The sequence below is a fragment of the Peromyscus californicus genome, unplaced genomic scaffold (assembly GCF_007827085.1).
Source record: "Peromyscus californicus insignis strain IS unplaced genomic scaffold, ASM782708v3 Scaffold_4__1_contigs__length_199733344, whole genome shotgun sequence".
Classification (NCBI taxonomy): domain Eukaryota; kingdom Metazoa; phylum Chordata; class Mammalia; order Rodentia; family Cricetidae; genus Peromyscus; species Peromyscus californicus.
This window is the reverse complement of record NW_026294562.1, coordinates 36,701,550-36,721,956: the sequence shown is the minus strand read 5'-3', so window position 1 is coordinate 36,721,956 and position 20,407 is coordinate 36,701,550. Positions and strand designations below refer to the sequence as shown.

Sequence of the window (20,407 nt, the reverse complement as noted above, 5' to 3'; positions counted from 1 at the left end):
CCTATATAGGTTTGACATTATAAATCACTTCTTGGGGCTGAATCGTATAGCGGTATCGATTGATCCTGATATATCACAGAAATTTACTGTCACTTCTGTTTTCAATTAAAGATACAATCAGTCAGATAATGACTTAATTGGATTTTACAGAAGATTGAGTTTTATTGCCCAGTGCTTTACGAGTTTAGTTAAGGAAGATCATTTTATCACACTTGTCAGGCCGCTGCTACTGCAGCCCGTGCCCTTCTGCAGCTGTAGCTACTGTGGCGACGACATCGGAGACTGCCGGCGGGAGGAAGGGGAGCGGTTCCTGGTGGCTTTCCCGTTCCTCGCCTGTGGGCTGTCGCTGGCCCGAGGCGGTGTCCACGGTTGGGGTCCCCTCCCTTATCAGGCTTCGCGGCTTGGGTGCGCCCTTTGAAGGTTCTGTAGAGAGACTAGGCAGGGGGTCTGACCCCTCACCGACCCCCCATAAGCTGTATCTGTGTGTCCGTCCCGAGGTCGTCAGCGCTGGTCCCGCGGGAAAATGCCTCGACGTCCACCTGCTCGCCCCAAACTCAGTGCGCGCGGCATCCAGGACTCGGGACACCGGTGGGGACTAGTCACAGACTGGGCTACTCCCAGGGGTACCAGCGGGGTGATGGCGGCAGGCCATGCCAGGCTACAGGCTGGCAAGTCTGTGGAATATCTGTGTAAGGAAAAGACCTGGGCCTTGTTCGTAAAGAGGCATTGACACGACCTTTGCATTTATTCGTGATTGCTAAGGAGGAGGAGGAGGAGGCCGGTTCAAAACAGGGCAGGACCAGTTCAGAATAAATCTAGCCGGCCACAAGCAGCGGGATCTAGAGGCGCCCAGATTCTAACAGCAAGGCCACTTTCTCCTGTGGTTCCGTAGTATGTGTGGGAAGCGAGTGTGAACACGTGCGTGCAAATGGGAGTGCGGGGTAGCTCCCGGGGAGTTGTTGCCTTAATGAGTCTGCAAACCACGCGTGGGAAACCGAGGCAGGCTGGCATTCCTACAGAGGTGCCAGACAAGCTCCTACTAGTATTGAGGGTTATGGGAGAGCTGTCCCTGAGGCTGGAGGTCGCAGGGTACCACCTAACCGGTCGTTTCAACGCGACCCACCGCGCAGAGGCCACGAGCGTGTAGACTGCGCAGCGGAACCCGGGCCACGGGCACCCCAGCAGCAGACCCTTGCCTGCTGTCCACACACTCAGAACGTAGAGTGGACCCAGTGGGCCAGGCTCGCCGGCAGAGCGTGGGGTCTCCCACATTGCAAGTGTGCGGGTCGGCTAGAAGATGCTTGCCCACGCGGGAAGCCGAGCGCCTCTGCTTTGCTGACTCGGCAGTGCCCGGCCAGCACTTTCCCACGCGGCGTTTGGAGTCCCACTGGGCTCAGTTTAGGACAAGAAGGGAGTGGACGAAGACGAGCGGCCTCCAGTCTTCCACTCAGCCACTGTGAAGTTCCTTCCCGCCCACGCTCGGAACAGAAGCACAAACTTCCACCCACCAGCGCCTCCGTGGAGCCTCGCCACGGATCGGGGCGGGGCGAAGGGGGTGGGCGGGGCCAAGGTGGGCGGGGGCGGGGACTCTCACCGGAAGTCGCCCCTTCAGGCGGCGCTGCAGCGGGGGAAGGAGGTGCGATCTAGGTCCTGTGTGAAGCGCCGCTACCCCAGGTCCTGGTGGTTCTGAGTTTCGAACTCCCGGAGTCGAGCTCGCACCCGCTCTTCCTGCGGGGGGAAGTTTCCCTCTGCACCTCCCAGCCTTTACTCGATTCTGTGTTCTCCGGTAGAAAGCAGGAGCGGGTGGGGGAGTTTTCTGGGGGAAAAAAAAGTCATGGAGAAGTCCACCTAGCGCTTCGAGCTAACGACCTAGGGAAGGGAAACGTTTACTTTGTCCCTTGAACGTTACTCAAATTACCTGGCCCGGTTTTTTTGTTTTGTTTTGTTTTTTCAATCTTTGGCTTTTAAAACTACAGAAAGGCTGTGTATTTGAGCTGTCGATCACTTTACCCAGGAGACCCGGTTCGCCCCCTAGACGCACACTTAAGCAAAAGGGGGTTGTCTCCCTTCCAAAACCGTTCGAGGGCTTGTCCCCCGCCCAGGACGGTCTGGGTGGGGGGCGGTCAGCGAGGGTGTGGCCATCCATCTGAAGACCCTTAGAAACCTCTGGGTGAGGTGATGCAGGAGAGACACACTCTCCCCAAAAGTTGGAGCCAGGCAGTGTCGTCCAGGCTGAGTGTGAGAAATGTGCCCCCAGGCCCGAGCCGCTGCTGGCCGGGAGAGTTCTAGAACCCCCGAGGGCAGGGCAGCACTTGCACACAGCCCTCTTTCCAGGCGCGGAGCGCGTCTTTTAATCCGAAGGCAGCCCGCTCCTACTTCGACACGCCTTCTTCCCCACTGAGATTGTATGGGTAGGTGACAGTCCAGAACCGTTCTCCGGTTGCTCAAGGCATCCCTCAGGCCTACTGGATGCGGGGTCGCTGGAGAGGAGCTTCAGGGATATCGTAAGAACTGAGCTTGAGGCTCTCCCCAACCAGTTGGAGGCGAACAAGGACATTACCACCGCCCCCAAACCCCAGTCACCCCCACCTTCTTTTAACTTGAAGCTGGCTAAAGAGAGATGCCCAGAGACACTGATTGGGTGAGGGCAGGATAGCTCCGGTTAGGTTCCTGAGTAGGCAGAGGAGTTTTTACAAGCCCCGCCACCCCGCACCTGTCAACACCCAAGTAACCTTGTTCGCAACACAACCAACAAAGTAGAACAGATGTCTCCATGTGTCTTACATCCAGCACACTATGCAACTGTCCTTTGATTAAATGTTGCTGGGTGGGGGGTGGACGACACCTTTCAGGACCCCCAGACTGGGAATCAGACACCAGCACTTTCTCAACAAGAACACTGGCCTTCGGAGCTTCTGATATTCCCGCATCAAGCCGCTGAGTGTGCGCCAGAAGGAGCAAGCGCCCATCGTGGTTTTTTTTTTTTTTTCTTCACCCGCTTCAGTATTAATACCTGCCATATCTTACCCAGTTAATTGTGGTTTGAAAACACTAGCACACCACCCAGAGGAACCGGGAGTGGGTGTAGTCTAGTGAGGTTACTTTCGCTTGTAATCCTCCCCCTCCCTTTCCAATTTCTTTGATGATTTTTCCCATAAGCGCGTAAGCTGCAGGGACTTAGTAGAAGCAGGCCGCTCCTCCTAAACGTGATTCGGACCATATGCTTTCCACATTCATTCCCGCATGGGCTTTCTTCTCTGAACTAACTGCTAACACGTTATAGTCACCTTGAAATTTCCTCTGCTATTTTCCAATTAAAAGCTTAATAGCCCTGGAAACGGAGTTCATGTGGTGAAGTTTACCATAGCCCCTTGTTCTGAAAGGCTTTCTGCTGGGATCCCATTATGTGCTTGAATAAACCCTTTCTGCAAACAGAAATGGGACTCGGGGTTGTCAGGTGTTGGGTTACAATAGACTTTGAGGCAGGGGACATTTTACCAACATAAATACAAACCTGTCCCTATAGGGAGATGTTGTCAAATACTGGGATATGGAAAACATTCCCATCAAATATGAGAAAAGGATTACCGCGCTATATCAAATGAGTATTTAGATCTCAACTCTCCATGTTCACTGGAGTGAAACAGGGCCCAGTACCAAATAATACCAGAATGTGTGAGTGGCACCAGGATAGGGTGGCTAGATGACCCAGGAAGGAAAGGGGACTGCCTTGAGAATGAAAATGTCCCCCCAAAACCTGGTGCAGAGCGCCTCTGCTTTCCTTCCTGAGAGAAACTCGTTACTCTTTATTTTCCGGATCCATTTTTGCTGACCATTTAGGAGAAATTCGGCTTTGAGAAAAGTCCGTGGTCCTTGTGTTTCTCAGAGACACAGATTCAGAGCGAAACAGTGCAAATTCCCAGGTTCCTGTCCTTCACAGTTCATGAGAAATGGCTCCCGTAGGCACCCACCCACTTTTCTGTTTCACGCCCTACGACCCACGGGTGACCTCTGTCTCCCGTCCCCCCGGTTTACGAAATTCCTTCCGGTTGTAGCGTTAGGAACTTGTTTTTCCTGGCGAAGGATGGCAAGGGGCCAGATTAGGAAAGGGCAAGAGACAGGGGTATGGGTCCCGTGCAGCTTTTGGGGTAGTCTCTGGGAGGTAGCATTCCTGTGCAAGGGCTTCCTCCCCGGGCCTCACCAGGTCAGCCCCCAACAACCACCAACTCCTCCACGCGTCTGAAACCCCGGGTGGCTAAAGGCGTCGAGGGAAGAAAGGTATGCCACTATATATAACCCCGTTCCAAGTTCTCTCCCCTTTCCAAACCACTCTCCCAGGCCGAGAGCTTGCTGCTTGAACTCGGGGCGGTGCAGCCCTAGAATTCATAGTAAACTCAAACGGCCAGCGGCGCTCTCCTCCTTGGCCGGTTGTCGGGTCAGCCCTGGAAAGCGACTTCCAGAAAACGACTGTGGCCTCTGTGCAGTCCAGGGCTCAGGGACCGCAACAGACCCGTTTACGTTAACTTTCAGCCACACCGCAAAGTGCGGAGCTTAAAGCAGGACTCGGAGCAGCTAGCAGATCGTCCAAGACTTCCATCGTCTCCTTCCAATGGAGCTGTTAACCGGTCCCGAGTCTACGTTGTATCTTGACTTTTGTTTGGTTGTTTTCTTGGTGGGATGGGAGAAGGCAGTTTTCTCTGTGCGTGTGTAGTGGTAGCCGGCGTTGGACAAACCAGGACTGTAAACAAGCAAAGAATAATAAACACAGTTTATGCAGTCTAGAAACAAACAAACAAAAAAAGGGTTTTGCGGTCATCTTATACACGAGCCTCTTCCCACTCTCACTCAAAGATTTTTATGAGTAGGGTTCATCCCTTCTCCGCAAGTAAATCACGACGCCTGTGAGGATTTGAACTGGGCAACTCCGGAGCTTGGTTGCTGATTCAGTGACCGTTGCGCGAACAAGTAGATCATACTGGGTAACTTGGGGGCCACTAATGTGTCTTCTAGCTCCGCTCTCTGAAAGTTCAAACCATGCTTAAGGAAAACATCCAAGTGTGCACTTCCCGGCCTTCCAAAGCAGAGAGAGGTCTTTCAAGGCAGAGGTTGTTTATTTTAAAGACAGAAGGAGGTAGGTAGAAAATTAAAATTACCCAACAAAACGGGTTGTCTTACTGAAGCCTGACAGATTAAAAAAAAAAAATACTCATTTTCTTCTGCAGCAACGAAAAAGAAACTGGATTGCAAAATGAAATGAAGAAAAGAGTCCCCAAATTGCCGTATCACAACCAGCCCTCTCACTCCTGACTCCAAGATCTTGTACTTGAAACCTGGTCCTCCCAGGGCCGAGCTGCCGCGCACCCTTAATTCCCTTGGCAGCTCCGAATTGCTGAGGCCAAGTGTGGGTCTAGGGCTCATTGCTTCTAGACCAGGCCTGGAGCATCCTGAGAGGGTAGGGGAGAGGCCTGCCCGCTCGCTTACAAGCACTCACCCCCTCCGGATCCCCCCCATCGCCCCCCGCGCGCGCGCCCCCCCCCCATCCGCCCAGCGCGCCCGGTGTACCGCAGCGGCACAGTCCCTCCCGCCTCGGGAAGGGGTAGTGGAGAGCTTGGAAGAGGGGGGCTGTGAGCGCCCCCGCCAGAGAGGCCCGGCTGGCTGCAGGTGGTGAAGAAGGTGAGGTGCAGGAACCCGAGGGGTGCCAGGGAGGAGAAAAGTGTGCGAGAGGAGTGCAAGGAAGCAGGGACCCTGGGGGTGGGGGTGGCGGTGGGAGGGAGGGAGGAGGGACTGGCAGGGGGGAGGGCAGCGGAGGAGGTGCTGGGTCCAACCAGAGAGGAAGGCAACAGCCGAGGAGTTGGCTCAGACCTTAATCAGAGCTCTCAACGGCTCCTTGCAGCGGCCCGAGAGTCTCGGCGGCGTGGGAGGACCAGCGGGGTGGAGCTTGCGTCCTCCAGAGCAGCCGACGGAGACTCGGCCCGCGTGGGGGGACAGGCAGGCCACGAGCCAAGCGGTTCAGGCTGCGAGCATCTCCGGAGCCAGCGAGACTTGCTGCGGTACCTCCGGCCGCTGCAGACCATCCGAGACCTCTGGGAGCAGGCCTCCCAGCTCCGCGGTCCAGCTCCTGCCGCCCTGCTCCCGCCGCCGGCCGGGGGGAGCCCCTGGGCATGAACGGCTACGGCTCCCCCTACCTGTACATGGGCGGCCCGGTGTCGCAACCGCCGCGGGCGCCCCTGCAGCGCACGCCCAAGTGCGCGCGCTGCCGGAACCACGGGGTGCTGTCCTGGCTCAAGGGCCACAAGCGCTACTGTCGCTTCAAGGACTGCACCTGCGAGAAATGCATCCTGATCATCGAGCGGCAGCGGGTCATGGCGGCTCAGGTGGCGCTGCGCCGGCAGCAGGCCAACGAGAGCCTGGAGAGCCTGATCCCGGACTCGCTGCGGGCTCTGCCGGGGCCCCCTCCGCCGGGGGACGCCGCCGCCACCGCCGCCGCCGCCTCGCAGTCGTCGCCAGCCTCCCAGCAGTCCCAGCCGCCCGCGCCGCCTCGTCCGGCCGCCGAGTTGGCTGCAACCGCCGCGCTGCGCTGGACCGCGGAGCCCCAGCCCGGGACGCTGCCGGCGCAGCTCGCCAAGCCAGGTGAGAGCGTCTGCCGGGCGGGGGTCGGCCTCCTCCAGCGAGGAAACTTCGAGTGTCCTCGGGGATCCGCGTGGAAGGCCGAGGGGCAAGTGTGAGGGAGGTTGACCCGGTTGGGCCTACCTCCCCACCAGACACTCTGAGTCTTGAGAGTCTGAACCCGATGCAGGTGGAACCCAGAAGCCCGCCAGAGAGGCCGGCCAAATAGCCTAGCTGTGCGTCCCTGGCTCCTGGTGCCTTCTGTGCTCTGCAAACGATGTAAACCATGTCTGGGAGGACCGCCTTTCAGTGCACCATGATGAGGCGGGTTTTCCTGGCTGCGGGTTTTAGGGGGGCTCTCATTTGGGGGTAGGGGTAAGTAGAAGCGGGGTAGCAGTCAGGGCCCAATGCTTTGCTGTTTCTAGGTGAATCTTGGCTTGGCCTGGGGCGTGGGAGCAAAAAGAAAGGCGTTATCTTTAACTTAAAGGAGCTCAGACGTTCTTTAGCTGGCCTAAGAGGACTCGAGACTAAGAATTCGGTAAAAAAGAGTCGCCTTTTAAGAACTATGGATAAAAGGTCCCTGGAGTCTTCAAAGTGAGACCAGTTAACTCTTTTGGCCGAACTACCTCTATAGTCCTTTAATTCCGACTCCCAAGCTGCTGTGGTTTGAAGAAATTAAAAACAAAACTTGGCCTACAATGGGGAAAACCTCGCAAGTACTTTTTCAGGCTTGGGCGGGCTCGCCGGCTGTGGAACAAGGGAGGCTTCTGGGCCACCTTGCTTCCCTCTGTTCTTTCCCTCAGAAATGCTTTTATTTGGGCGTGGGATGGGGTAACGGGAGTTTCTGAGCCCTGAAAGTGGGCAGACCCCAGTTTCTATCTAATTCGGTCAACCTGCTCCTTCCTGAATCTGGATGCCTGCAGTGTAAGCTTCTTCCTAGCTTTCCTCGGAGGGAACCCTTGGCTTCGCTCCTGACCCCTCTCAGCAACCTGAATTCAGCGGACACGAGTCCGGTGTTTCCCCCTCACTGGGCAAATGTACAAAAGGCAACAAAGCCCATCTCCTCGGAACGGGGTGTACTGGAATTAGGGGTGAAAGGCCCACAGTTTTCCAGTGGGTAGAGCCGCAGCCTCCACTTCCTCAGCCCCTCAAAGACAGATAGCTCTTCTTCAGAAAGGTTTTTTAGAGAGCTGCAGAGTGCTGAGCTGAACTGCTGAAGACAGACACTCACTGGTGTGTGGTGAGGTGCTAGGTGACTGGGCAGACCAGTCCCGCCTTCTGGCTGGCTCATTTATGTTCTTTAGGCCTAAAGTTCAGAAAGCAGTTTGCTGAGCGGGGTTTTGTGGATATTTAACTACAAGGGACATACAAGCATTTCTCTGAAGCCCCGCTCCCTCGTCTCCTCATATTTGTGGATTTGCTGCGGAAAAACTATGGAGAAGAGGGTTTTGTGGTTCTGTCCTGTCTTTCAGGTGAGAGCAAGTAGGAGAGTTTGGTCTCAGTTCAAGAAGTGATTCCCTGCTACTATCTTTCAGTTTTCCGTTTCAGTTTCCCTAGCTCTTGGACCAGAGTCCTCAGGAGTAGAGCAGAAGTCTGAGTTAAAATTCAGGTCGGCATTTTGCAATGCCCATCTGCCGACCAACACCTCTGGTAGTGCAGTAACCTTGAGTTCTGTGGCCTTTGTTCAGGAGGGGATTCCTGTAGCGTCCTGGGATCCTCCTCCAATCGAATCGTTCTCCTCTGAAATGTATGAAGAGTCACAGAACCTAAAACAAGCTGAGAAAGACTTGGGTGAGGAACCCAGCTGAAGCAACAGCAGGGCCCACGCTTTAGGAGAATAAAAAAAAGGGCAAAGAATTTAACGGCACAAATCAGGCTTGGGGCTTGCTTCTACCAGATACTCGGGGAGCCCGAGCCTTCCAAATTGAGAACAAGTAGTTGGGGTGGGGGAGGTAGAAGACTGTGGACTTCCAGGGACTAAGCTGTGAGGGACCCAGGGTTCATTTTCCTTCTGGTCACCCCACATACCTTGAACATTCACTAACTTGGTTTGCTTTTATCAATCGCATTCCTTTAAAGAAAAAAAAAATCATCAATTGGCTTGGGGGAGGTTTATAAAACAAAACTGACGATAATTTTTCACTAGGAACACAAATAAATAAATGGATTGGTTCTGTGCAACACATAAAAAAAGCCACTCTGTTGGGAGTCAACATTAACATTAATTAAAGCAACATTAAAACGGGGCAGTCAAATTAAAGCTCCTGGTTGAGACTGCCTGTCGCTGTGTTCCTGGACTTGTTGTTGTTGTTGTTGCAGTGTGCTTGTATGTGACATGCTGTGCATCTTTAGAAGCATGCTAGATCTTCCTGGATAAGTTAACTCCATTTCGGAGAGTAAGTGTGGCCCTGTTGGGATGGAAGGGCGGGGAGTCTGTGCTCAGCTGCCGTCTCAGCTAGCAAACCCTTCCGGTCTGCTCCTTTGTGAACTTGGATTTTGAGAACCTGCATGGAGTTTTTGGAGGGCAGAGGGCCTCCCATCGATAGCCGTGAAATGGTTTGTTCTTGAGGACAAGCCCAGGTGCACCAGCACAGGGAGTCCGTTCCTTCTCTGAGTCTGTGAGAAGAGAACAGGCCTTGAGAAGGATGTTGGCTAGGCATCCTGGGAGAAACCCCACACGGTTCGGGGAGAGACGTGTGAACACCGAAACTCGGCTTTCTGGCTGGAAGAAATCTTTCCTTATCCGCCCCTTCGGTGGCCTGAGCTTGAGCACTGCTTTCTATGTGAGTTTAAGAAGTTCCTTCTGGGCCGGGCGGTGGTGGCGCACGCCTTTAATCCCAGCACTCGGGAGGCAGAGCCAGGCGGATCTCTGTGAGTTCGAGGCCAGCCTGGGCTACCAAGTGAGTTCCAGGAAAGGCGCAAAGCTACACAGAGAAACCCTGTCTCGAAAAACCAAAAAAAAAAAAAAAAAAAAAAAAAAAAAAAAAAAAAAAGAAGTTCCTTCTGACTCTTCTGGCTACGCGGATTGAAAGGCCTCTTCAAATGGCACTCTTTTTCTGCCTGTCAATCAATCTCTGCTACCAGCTCTGCCTGTAATTAATTAGATTTTGATGGCGCCCCACTTTCTAACTTAACCTTCCCTGTAGACACTGTGGAACTCACCTGCGCTGTCCCCTTTCTTGTCACCTTCGGCCCCTCCCCCCCTTGAAAACGTCACGGCAAGCCTAACCTCTGGCAGCCGTCTGGACTTCTGATTCAGCAGTCTCATCCAGCCAAGCCAGCCAGCTCTTCAGGACCCTGGGCTCTGGGCTCTGGAGATGAGGGAGTTTAAGGGTCATGGCCAAGGTGAGGCACTGCAGTCCCCGGTCCCTTGTAGCTGGCTGCCTCACCCCAGACTTCTCCTCTGGAGGAGGATCCTGGGTGGCCATAGGCTGTGGTGCCTGGGAAGGAAAGAACTGTGGCTGTGGTGTATATCTGCCGTGTGTGTGTGTGTGTGTGTGTGTGTGTGTGTGTGTGTGTGTGTGTGTGTGTGATATATGTTGGTTTTATATATATATTATGATATACATTATATACATATATATGATGTTATATACATCTTATATATAATGGGTTCTTTTAAATGCTCTTTGAAGGAGAAAGAAATAAAAAGAGAAGCATTTGGTTAGGGGTTGAAGAAGTGGATTAGATAGGGAAGTGAGGTGTCCTTTATTACGGGGGGGGGGGGGGGGGAAACACATGGCGGCTAGTGAGAGAGGCTGGTCTTGGAAAACTGACTTTATTTTGCCTCCCACTGAAGCACCTTTATGATTTGGATGGCCCAGTCTGCTTCCTTATTAGCTTTAACTTTTTTTCTTTTAATTCCCCCCAGAGAAATACTTGTGTTAAGGGAGCGCTCATGAAAGCCAGATAAGGAAATCCTGTCTGACTGTACACCCAGCGCCAGGGGGAAGATGGGGACAATTAAGAGTCACCTGGGACATACACCTATGAAGTGCAAAGCTTCTCTGGCTCTAAGAGGCATGAATTGAAGCAAGGGGCCTTAGGAAAAGCCAGATAGAGAGAAATAGGGGACAGCCTGACTGTCTCTTTAACCTTTCCTTCTGAGCTGACTTTGGGGTAAAGCATCCAGTCCTGGCCTTGCTAGATTTGCTGGAGAGGTGGGAGTAATGACTGACCAAGGACCCAGGCTGGCCCAGGGATCTCAGGAGAGGCTTCTAGTGGCAGCAGCATGGACACGTGACTTCTCTGTGACGGCCCTGAAGGTAGCCTGCTTCCTCCCACCACAGCCCCTGCCTCACCTAAGGGCTCCAGCAAGCCCCCAGAGCCTTCCCTTCTCAGTCCACTGGGCCTCAGCTCCCTCCCTGCTTTGGCTTACTTTGAGGGGCATTGAAATGCTAGCATGTCTGTCTGGTAGAGCCTAGGACACAGTTAAAGGAAAAATGGGGGTGCTCCTGCAGGAACCAGAGTCTGCCAGGCAGAGAACCCCCCAGCCTGCTGGGCGGGGGAGGTGCTTATAAATCTGGAGAGTGGCAGTACTCTCCGCTTACAACCAACTTTTCCTTTCCCTGATGGATGAACTCCCGGGTTTAAAAGATTACAGTAATCACAGGAGGACAGTGTAAATCGAATCTGATAGCAATAACTTTTGGAGAAGGTCAGGCTCAAGTGAAATGTTACCAAGCAACAGGCATTTTGTTTGCAAAATACAATCAAAGAGCATTGATGAGAAATTCTTTTCTGCAGGGAGTCAGCACTTTTCTGTTAGCAGCTCCACAGAGGGAAGAGGGTAAATCTTCATAAATCAAAGGCCCTGCAGGACTGGGAACCTTTCCTGCTGGAAGTGTTGCATTTCTTCCTGACAGGGAGGAAGAGGGCTCAGTGAAAACCCCATGTGCCTGCCTGCTTGCCTGCCGGCCTCCTCTCTTCCTCTCCTCTGGCTTTCTTCCTTTCTTCCACCTTCTAACCTGTTGCAGACCCCTCTAGCCATTAGCCACCCGGGTCCTAGGAGTCCCTGGTACTCTTGTGTAGCTCTGGTGATATGGTAGGCCTTTGGCCATCAAAGGCCACTTTGTCACACACACGTTCTGACCCACAGCACCTCAGCTGTCCCTTGGCCCAGACCACACACTCTACTTTTCTGAGAAGGAGAACTAAGGTAGAGAGGTGGGTGACGGTTTCTATTTTGCTGTTTGGTTAAACAGGTTTTAAAAAGTACAGTTGCCCTCCAAATAATGGTACGTCATGAAAAGCCCAGACCATTAACTGTTTCTGGACTGTGCACTCTCTTGAGTACAGTTCCTAGTCAGCCATGAATTTCAAGCTGACATCAATGTTCTACTGTTTTCCACCAGTAATAACCGGCGCCTTGTTTAGCTCAGTGTCTTCCTGTGTGGATGTTTATAACATTCCCTCCTGTGTGAAGACACCGCAGTCCGCCCTGCTCCTGGCCTCTGCATGACTTGCTGTGTTGTATCATAAAATCCCATCAACTCAGCAGATACTTTGGAGTTTTGCAAAAGATTAGTTACCTGGCGGCCTAGGCAATACTGTGGTCACCTGGGTATACTCTTACCTAGCCCAGTACCTGGGGGTATAAGGGATTTAAGGGGATTTGTGAAGTAGATGGATAAACAAGTAGCCAGCTGCATTTTGTAAACAGCAGGTGCGCAGGTCAATTGGTAGATTTCTCCTCGGCTGTTTGACAGCCTCTGCCTTCTAAGAAAGAGGTCAGGCTGAAGTGTTGTAAGGCACAGGAAGTCTACAATTGCAAACTGTACTCCCTTGAGGCCACCAGCCCTTTCTAATCAATGTCTCCCCCACCAAAAATCTTCAAGTTCCAGAATTTCAGACTTAGGATCCTCCTGTCTTAGCCTCTTGAGAGCTAGGATTGCAGATGCTCACCACCAGGCCGGGTAAGGAAATCATCTCGAAGAAGCCTTTTTTATACAGTGTTAAACCATGTTGATTTTTTTTTTTTTTAACAAAGCATGGGTGTTTTCGTGTACACACAGACACACAGACACACAGACACACACACACACACACACACACACACACACACACACACACGCACAATTTTTAGAACAAGATGTATTATTATTCCCACTTCGTTCAAATTTCTGCTCGTCCCGTTCTTAAGGATTCCTCGCTCCTAGTGTGAGGAAGTAGGAAATGCTGCTCTGTGAAATGTTTGGACCCAGGAAGCCTCTGCCGGGCTCCTCCTGCTATAGCTGTGTAGAGAGTGACCCACTGTGGACCTACCTAGAGGTCTATGTCCCCCAGATCACAGCAGCAGATGAGATGGGACGATCGACATGTTAACGGCGTGGCCCTCCCTTGTGGGGAGGGCGAGCCCAGTGATTTCTGAGTTAGGAGTCAGTACTTTTGTTTCTTTCTAGATGGTAGCTGGATTTAGGTTTTGTGCACTAATTGGCTAGAATGTATAAAACCAATGGCAGGGAAGTCAACACACTTGCCCATTTCAGTGTATTTTTAGCAGAACGTTTGTTTCACACATATGGCAGGCTTTTTCTTTTAAACACTTGAATATTTTTTTTAAGTTGTATTTTTATATGAAGAAATTCAAAGAAAATTAGATTGTTCAAATTGTAATTTTTTAGACCGGAAGACACTTTCATGTGTTCCTTTTTTTTTTTTCTCAAATTTTATAGCCAAAAAAAAAAGTATAGTTGTCATCATCTGGCATATGTGCTTAGAAGATGGCGTCATTGTTTTCCAAAGAAAATGCATTCTCCCTAATTGAAGCCCTCATAAACCGAACAGGAAGTTTGTTTCTGAGTGGAATGTATTTCTGCTTCATGGGCTATGAAATGAAAGCTTGAGTATTTGGTAATATTTAGATTTTTTTTCCATGTTTAAAAAGCATGTCTTCACTTGTCGTGACTGGCCTGTCATGACAGAAAAATTGTGTTGTGATTCCATCTGCTTTTTGACAGGTGGTTTTGGCTTCCTGTACGGTATAGAGAGTTCAAACTGTCGGTTGAAATATGCCTCCACTTCTAGTGTTCTGTTTAGAGACTCGGTTCCAATACGGCGGAAGGCAGAGGGTTGTGGGAATATTTCCTGTTTCATTTTCTCAGCTGAAGTCCCATGTTTCTGTATCTAGAAAGCCCCTGTGCTTTAGACCAATTCGAATGATTTCTAGAGTTCATTTAGGGGGAAAACCCTAGAAATGTAGAGAAACACCTGTTAATAAATTATTCTTTATCACTGACCTTAAATCTCCCCCTCTATAATTACTTGTGAAAGTCTGTGTTTATAGTAGTTTGCAGTGCCTTTATTTTAGGTACAGTAGCAGACGCAATAGTGTCCCCAGATTGCAGGGATTGTCTATTCTGATTTTCCAAAATTATTTTTGAATGAGGAGTTTGTCTTGGGGTTTTGAGGTCCCTCATCCTTAGCTCTGTTTGTTTTTGTTGTTGTTGTTTTGTTTGTTTATTTGTTTTTCGAGGCAGGGTTTCTCTGTGTAGCCCTGGCTGTCCTGGTACTCGCTCTGTAGGCCAGACTGGCCTTGAACTCAGAGATCCACCCATCTTGGCTGTGTTTTGAAACCCAGCACCCTTGGGTATTGGCGGACATCTTGCTTACATTCACCTCTCACAAGACTTTGTGTTCCGTCTTATGTGACCCTGCTTCCCTCACTGGCCCGTGCCTCCCCTGGGAACACACTATAAGCAGTGCTGAGCTCAGTGGATTGGAAAGCCCTAATTCATGTATTGGATTCCTAGGACATCCTGCCAGCTTTCCTCACATTTAGCCATAGTCTGGACACTGAGATGGGAGGCTGATGAGTCCAGAAATCTTCCAAGCTTGTGGATGACTCAGCACTGGCCTCCTTCGTTCCTCAAGAAATACCCCAATGTATACAGTACCCTGGCATGTCTCAGTACCAGGGCTAGGGGCAACACAAAGAGGGGAGAATGGCTTTGTTGTCTCTTTGTAATTGGAGCCTCCCAAGTACTGAACAAGCTGGCAGCCATGTTAGATCACTTGAGGTGTGTTCTGCAGAACTTGGGAAACAGATATAAAGGTAGAATTGTGTCCCGTCCAACCTCCAGTCCTGCCCTCCAGGGTCTAGTGGACTGGGACGGCCTATCTGTTGCCACCTTGAGGAAAATACATTTTTATGATGTAGGTATGTTTGAGTAGCCAGAGCATCGGTCCTAAATCTCCCTCACTAACCTTCTGGTCCTGTGGTTACCTGGAGCCTGAAGTGAGCTGATGAGACGGTGTTTCCCCAGACACTCAGTGTTCGGATTCATTCAGGGCAGTGAAATTTTACCTTTTAAAACTCAAAGCTATTTTCAGCTTTCCACGTTTCTGTTAAGGACAGCCCAGGTGTGTGGATTACTCCCAAAGGTGTGTGCCTTTACTCCCACCTCTCTTGCAAAAACGAAACAAAAACAAACCTTACTATCAGCAGATTGTTGTGATACTCTGTCTTATTTTTCTTGTTTGATGGTAAAATATACATGACAAATTTTACCGATCACCATTTTTAGGTACACAACTTGGTGACATTAAAGACATTTATGATGCTTTAAAACAGTCAGCCTATCAATCCAGAACGTCTTCCTTGTCCCTGACTGAAACTCCGTATTCATTAAACAGTAACCCCCTGTCTCCACTCCCCTAGACCTACCTCTTCTGTCTCTCTACTGTATTCATCCTAAGCATCTCCTGGAAGTGAAATCATATCATTTCTTTGGTGACCAGCTTATTTTAGTCAGACCATTGTTTAGCTCCTTCCATGCAGCAGATACCAGAATTTCGTTCCTTTTTGAGGTGGAATAACATTCCATTTTGTTTGTCCCTTCATCTGTTGAACATGTGGGTGGCTCCAACCTCAGGAGTCCTGTGAACGATGGATCTGAGGCTTCCCAAACTGTGCCCAGAACATGCGTCTCATTTCCCCAGTTAGTAAATTCTGTGAGCTCATGCTTCCTCCTGTTTTTCCATCTTTTTATTCTGTTTCCTTGTTTTGGCCTATTCCAGGTCAATAAATACTTGATGCTAATAATAGATATTAAAGCTGAATTTAGGTGCCTAGAGATGTATGGCACTTTAAATAGAATCTCTGTATTACATGGGGGCAAGTATTGAACTTGTTTTCCAAAGCTCCATTGACCAGGGGTCAAAATCCAATTGTGAGCTCATTTCAGAGTTAACACACTGTCACTGTCTACTCCTTCTCCAGGGTTTAGGAATAGAGTGATAGCTGAGTTATGGATGGATGGGGTCAGGAGTCAGGGGAATACATGATGCAGGCTGGTTAGAATATAAATCTCCATGAGCCTTTTTGTTTGGTTGGTTTTTGTCTTGTGTGTCAAGGACATGGAATTCAAGTAGCTCAATAATTGGGAGATAAAAGCTGGGCCTGTTGTCCTGGGAAGCAGTCGGAGAGATGTTCAGTTTCTCTTGTAAAACTAGGTCTTTGGTGAATCCCAGCATCGCCAGTGGAAGCAAAGGAGGGGTTCACTGTGTAGACTACAAAGGAACCTCACAATAGAAACCCAATCGTTTTTATTTAAAAAAAAAGTAATGTAGTGAAAGTGAATTGGGATAAGTATGAATTTGTATTAGGTGTGGGTGAAAGTTATGTGATTTATTATAATTTAAGAATGTTTTAAAACACACATTTGGCCATGGGGTTTCGTTGGTTTTTCTTGTACTTAAGGTACATGTGGTGTTTGAAAAATGTCTATCAATGGGCCTTTGTTTAAAGCTCTTAAAATAAACAACAACAGGTAGGAGGGGGTGCCTTCCAGAAGCTTCTTTGATGAAATTTCACCTCTGGCTATCAGCACACAATCAGGTTTGCCCACAGAGAGGCCCACAGAGAGGCCATTGAGGCTGGAGGAGAAAACACAGATCTACATGGCTGACAACCCCAGGACTGCCTGGATGGGAGTGGTTTTCTTCTTCTTCTGTTTCGGATCAGTTACTCTGGATTAAGCACCCACAACTAGCACGTTATTTTTTTTAAAGGATAAAGATCTATTTGCATGTATTTGCTAATTTAAAAAATCTGTATTCCTTTGTTTACAGTCCTGTTAGAATTTACTGCGAAACCCTGAGTACTCTTGCCCACTCCCTTTGCCTGTTTAGCCCTACAAGCTTGCTTTCCTGGACACTGTCTTAGCTTAAAAATGTCAAATTGGCAGCTGATCTGTTTCATAGCTGGTTCTGGCTCTGTTAAGGAAGTTCTTTGTCATTGGGAACGCGTGTAGGGCCTTTCCATGGACTTTACTGGCCCACCAGTTCACACAGAGGCATCCATCTCCCTCTTGCCATGGTGGCCAGGGCTCCCTCTTCAGCTCCCAAACCTTCCAGCCATTTCTTCTCCTCTTTAGCATCATCGGCCCCGCCATCCAGAATTGGAACTGGTTTTGTTTGGCCTTTAGTTCAAGGCCCAGGCAGCCGAGTTTGCCAGGCCCTCCAGTGGCTTTTTACAAGTCGTTTCAAGGGTTGTATTTATCTTTTGCTTAGAAACTTTATCAACTAGTTATTATACATGGTAACCTGGTTAAAAGAAAAAAAAAACCTGTCAGAATCACAAGCCCTATTTAGCATAAACCCAGCACCCTGGGAAGCGGATGGGATTATTAAAATGCCCTGTGGGGTGGTGTACACCAGGGGGTGATGGCCAGAGCCCCTCCTGTGGCCTTCTTCTGTGCTCTGGTCTGGTTCAGAGCCTCACAGCCCCACTGAATGGGTAGCTCGTGGTGTATGTTCCAAGCCTTCTGTGGTTCCTGGCTTATGTGGCCGTTCTGTGTTGAAGGCAAGCCTCCTCTCCCACAGCATTCCAAGAAAACGCTGATCCGCCATCCCCTTTTACAGACCCCCACCTGCCCACCCCATTTGCCAATAGTTCTTCATTTCTTCTTTAAAGACCGGAAGCGTGTTCTGAGCCCACCTTCCTCATCCTCCCAGAAGCCCGAGCGCTGTTCGAAGCTGAGCACAGCAGGCAGGGATTAATTAACCCAGCTGTTCTCTTGCCTTCCAGATGTGACTGAAGAGCATCTTGGGGACAGCAGCAGTTCAGCAGACAACGCCGCTGCGGAGGCCTTCAGTGACAAAGACACGGACCAGAGGAGCTCCCCGGATGTGGCCAAAGGCAAGAACTGCTTCACTCCAGAGAGCCCCGAGATCGTGTCCGTGGATGAAGGGGGGTACGCCATGCAGAAAAACGGGGGCAACCCCGAGGGCTGCCCGGACAGCCCCAAGTACCACGCCGCCGCCGAGCAGAGTCATCTTCTGATCGAGGGCCCCTCGGGGACCGTCTCTCTGCCCTTCAGCTTGAAAGCCAACCGGCCACCCCTGGAAGTGTTGAAGAAAATCTTCCCCAACCAGAAGCCCACTGTGCTGGAGCTCATCCTGAAAGGCTGCGGGGGCGACCTGGTCAGTGCGGTGGAGGTCCTGCTGTCCAGCCGCTCCTCGGCGGCGGCGGGCGCCGAGCGGACGGCCGAAGAGAGCCTCGTGCTGCCCTCCAGCGGCCACATCTTCGAACACACGCTGGGCTCCTACCCCATCTCTTCCTCCAAGTGGTCGGTGGGCTCGGCCTTCCGAGTCCCGGACACCTTGCGCTTCTCGGCGGCGGCGGCGGCGGACTCCAGCAACGTGGTCCCCAACCCCTTGGCCGTGCCCCTGCAGCACCCTTTCCCCCAGCCACCCCGGTACCCCCCTGATGCTGAGGAATACTTTGGCCCGAAACCCGTCGAGCCCCTTTTTGCCCAACGATGTCACCCTGTGGAACACCATGACGCTGCAGCAGCAGTACCAGCTGAGGTCTCAGTACGTCAGTCCCTTCCCTAGTAACTCCACCAGCGTCTTCCGGAGCTCGCCCGTGCTCTCCTCCCGCACCACAGAGGACCCTCGGATCTCCATCCCCGACGATGGATGTCCAATCGTGACCAAGCAGTCCATCTACACAGAGGATGACTATGACGAGAGGTCTGACTCCTCGGACTCCAGAATACTCAACACATCATCCTAAAGTGTTAACCTGTGGGTCGTGACCAGGTGACATTTGGTGTGTGCCAGAACCCCGCCCCCGCCCCAGGAGAGTCCACTAATACTGTATACTCTTTCCTCCTGTTTTCACAAAGTGACTGTGCTCGATAAGTCTATACATTAGCAATAAAAACATAACTTATTTAATTTCCTGCACTTCACTGGAAAATGCCAAATAGGTCTGCTCTGTGGATTTAGTGCTGAGTGTGATAAATGGGTCTAAAGCTAAGGACTGCCTGGGGAGGCTGGGCCCCGGGGGGAGATTTAGATGGAGCATCAGCTTTACTCCTAAATGCAACCTGGATTGTTAAGTGAAATAGTATACTTGAATGCAATTTTTGTAAAAGAGGATTCCTCAGGACACTGGAAACCTTAGGGAGTGGTCTGGTTGCCAACCGACTATGAACAGGGGCGAGTCGCTCCCATTCTAGAGAGAGACTGCGCCTCAGAACAGAGCGGACTACACCGACCACGCTCATTTAAGCTTGGACAGTTTGCAGAGACAAACTCCATTAAGAATTATTCTTTTCACGTGGCTGAACCGAAACATGTGTTGCGTCGATATAAAATCAATCACAGCTGTGAACTGCATGAAATGTATCGTGAAATGAACTCAAGCTTGAGCTTTGTCAGGTTAATGTAGCATGCTAAGGACTCTAGAAAAAAATAAACTAAGGAGATGGTCTTGGTTGATGTCTTTTCTCCTTGTGGAAGGAAGAGCTCCAAACACGGAACCCTGGGGGAAAGCTCGCTACTAACGCCACGAGGGTCCGAAACTAAGATAGCATTCTGTGGGACCCATCTTAAACCGGGCATATCCTGTAGGGGTGGAGCCTGGGTTCTGCAGGGGTAAAGCCCTGGTTCAGTCCCTAGCACTCCAAACCAAACCACAGACACAATAAAAATGAAAAACTGCCAACAGTGCCCAGCTGAGCGAGACTAAGATGAGAGGTGTGTCTTGTAGAGACCTGACTCCCAACCACTGGGGGCATGAAGTCCATGAACACTGGAAGTCCATGACTCTTGCTCCAGGAAGCCCAACAGTCTCACAGGCAGAATATAGGTGTGACTCTCCCCATTTTCTTTTGGCCAATTCTAGTATAAGGCAAAGCGTTTAGGGCTCCCCCCCCCCACTTTCTTTGGAAAAGCATTTTTTTGGGGCTGGCTGTATGTGGCAAACTTCTGTCAACTCTTTAAGAGAAATTTCAAGCGCTGTGTGAGTTCCCCCCACCCCCATAACTTACTGTTTACGTTCTTTGAAATGCCTGAGAAGTGTGATTAGGTCAGGCAATAATGTTATGAACCTTATGAATCTGGAAGGGAAAGTAAATCAAAACACCAGAGTCTCTACACGAGGAGATGCAGGGAGCATCCCCAGACAAGTATAAGCTTGAGTGACGGGCGAAGGGCAAACTTTCACCCTGAGACGCCTCCAAGCCCAAACGGCTCCGGCAAAAGGGTCTTATTCAAAAGAATCTTCTCATTTTTGTTTCCACAAGGCGCCCCTGGAATGAGTAATCTTTGCGTGGGAAAAATTCTTTGTGTTGATTGGACTGTTTTGTATTTCGTGGACATAGTTACACATGCCAGAATGTTTGAAAGTAAATATCATTTTGTTATCGGGGCTCTGTGTAAGCATTAAGACTTCCATAAGGGAGAAGTGGAGGAGAGAATAATTTGCCCTTTGAACTTAAAGACGTGATGTGGCACTGGTGTCTAGTATCTGAGTTTGCCCAGGGCAAATGTATTTTAAAAGACATTTGCA

General features: G+C 50.6%; 1 protein-coding gene across 1 annotated transcript; it reads left to right on the top strand.

Annotated features, from left to right (window-relative positions):
• Positions 1–6,161: 6,161 nt before the first annotated feature.
• Positions 6,162–18,625, top strand: Dmrt3 (doublesex and mab-3 related transcription factor 3). Its single transcript, XM_052760921.1, is given in 3 exon segments — positions 6,162–6,630; positions 17,636–18,309; positions 18,311–18,625. Coding segments are annotated over 3 exon segments (1,458 nt in total).
• Positions 18,626–20,407: the final 1,782 nt, after the last annotated feature.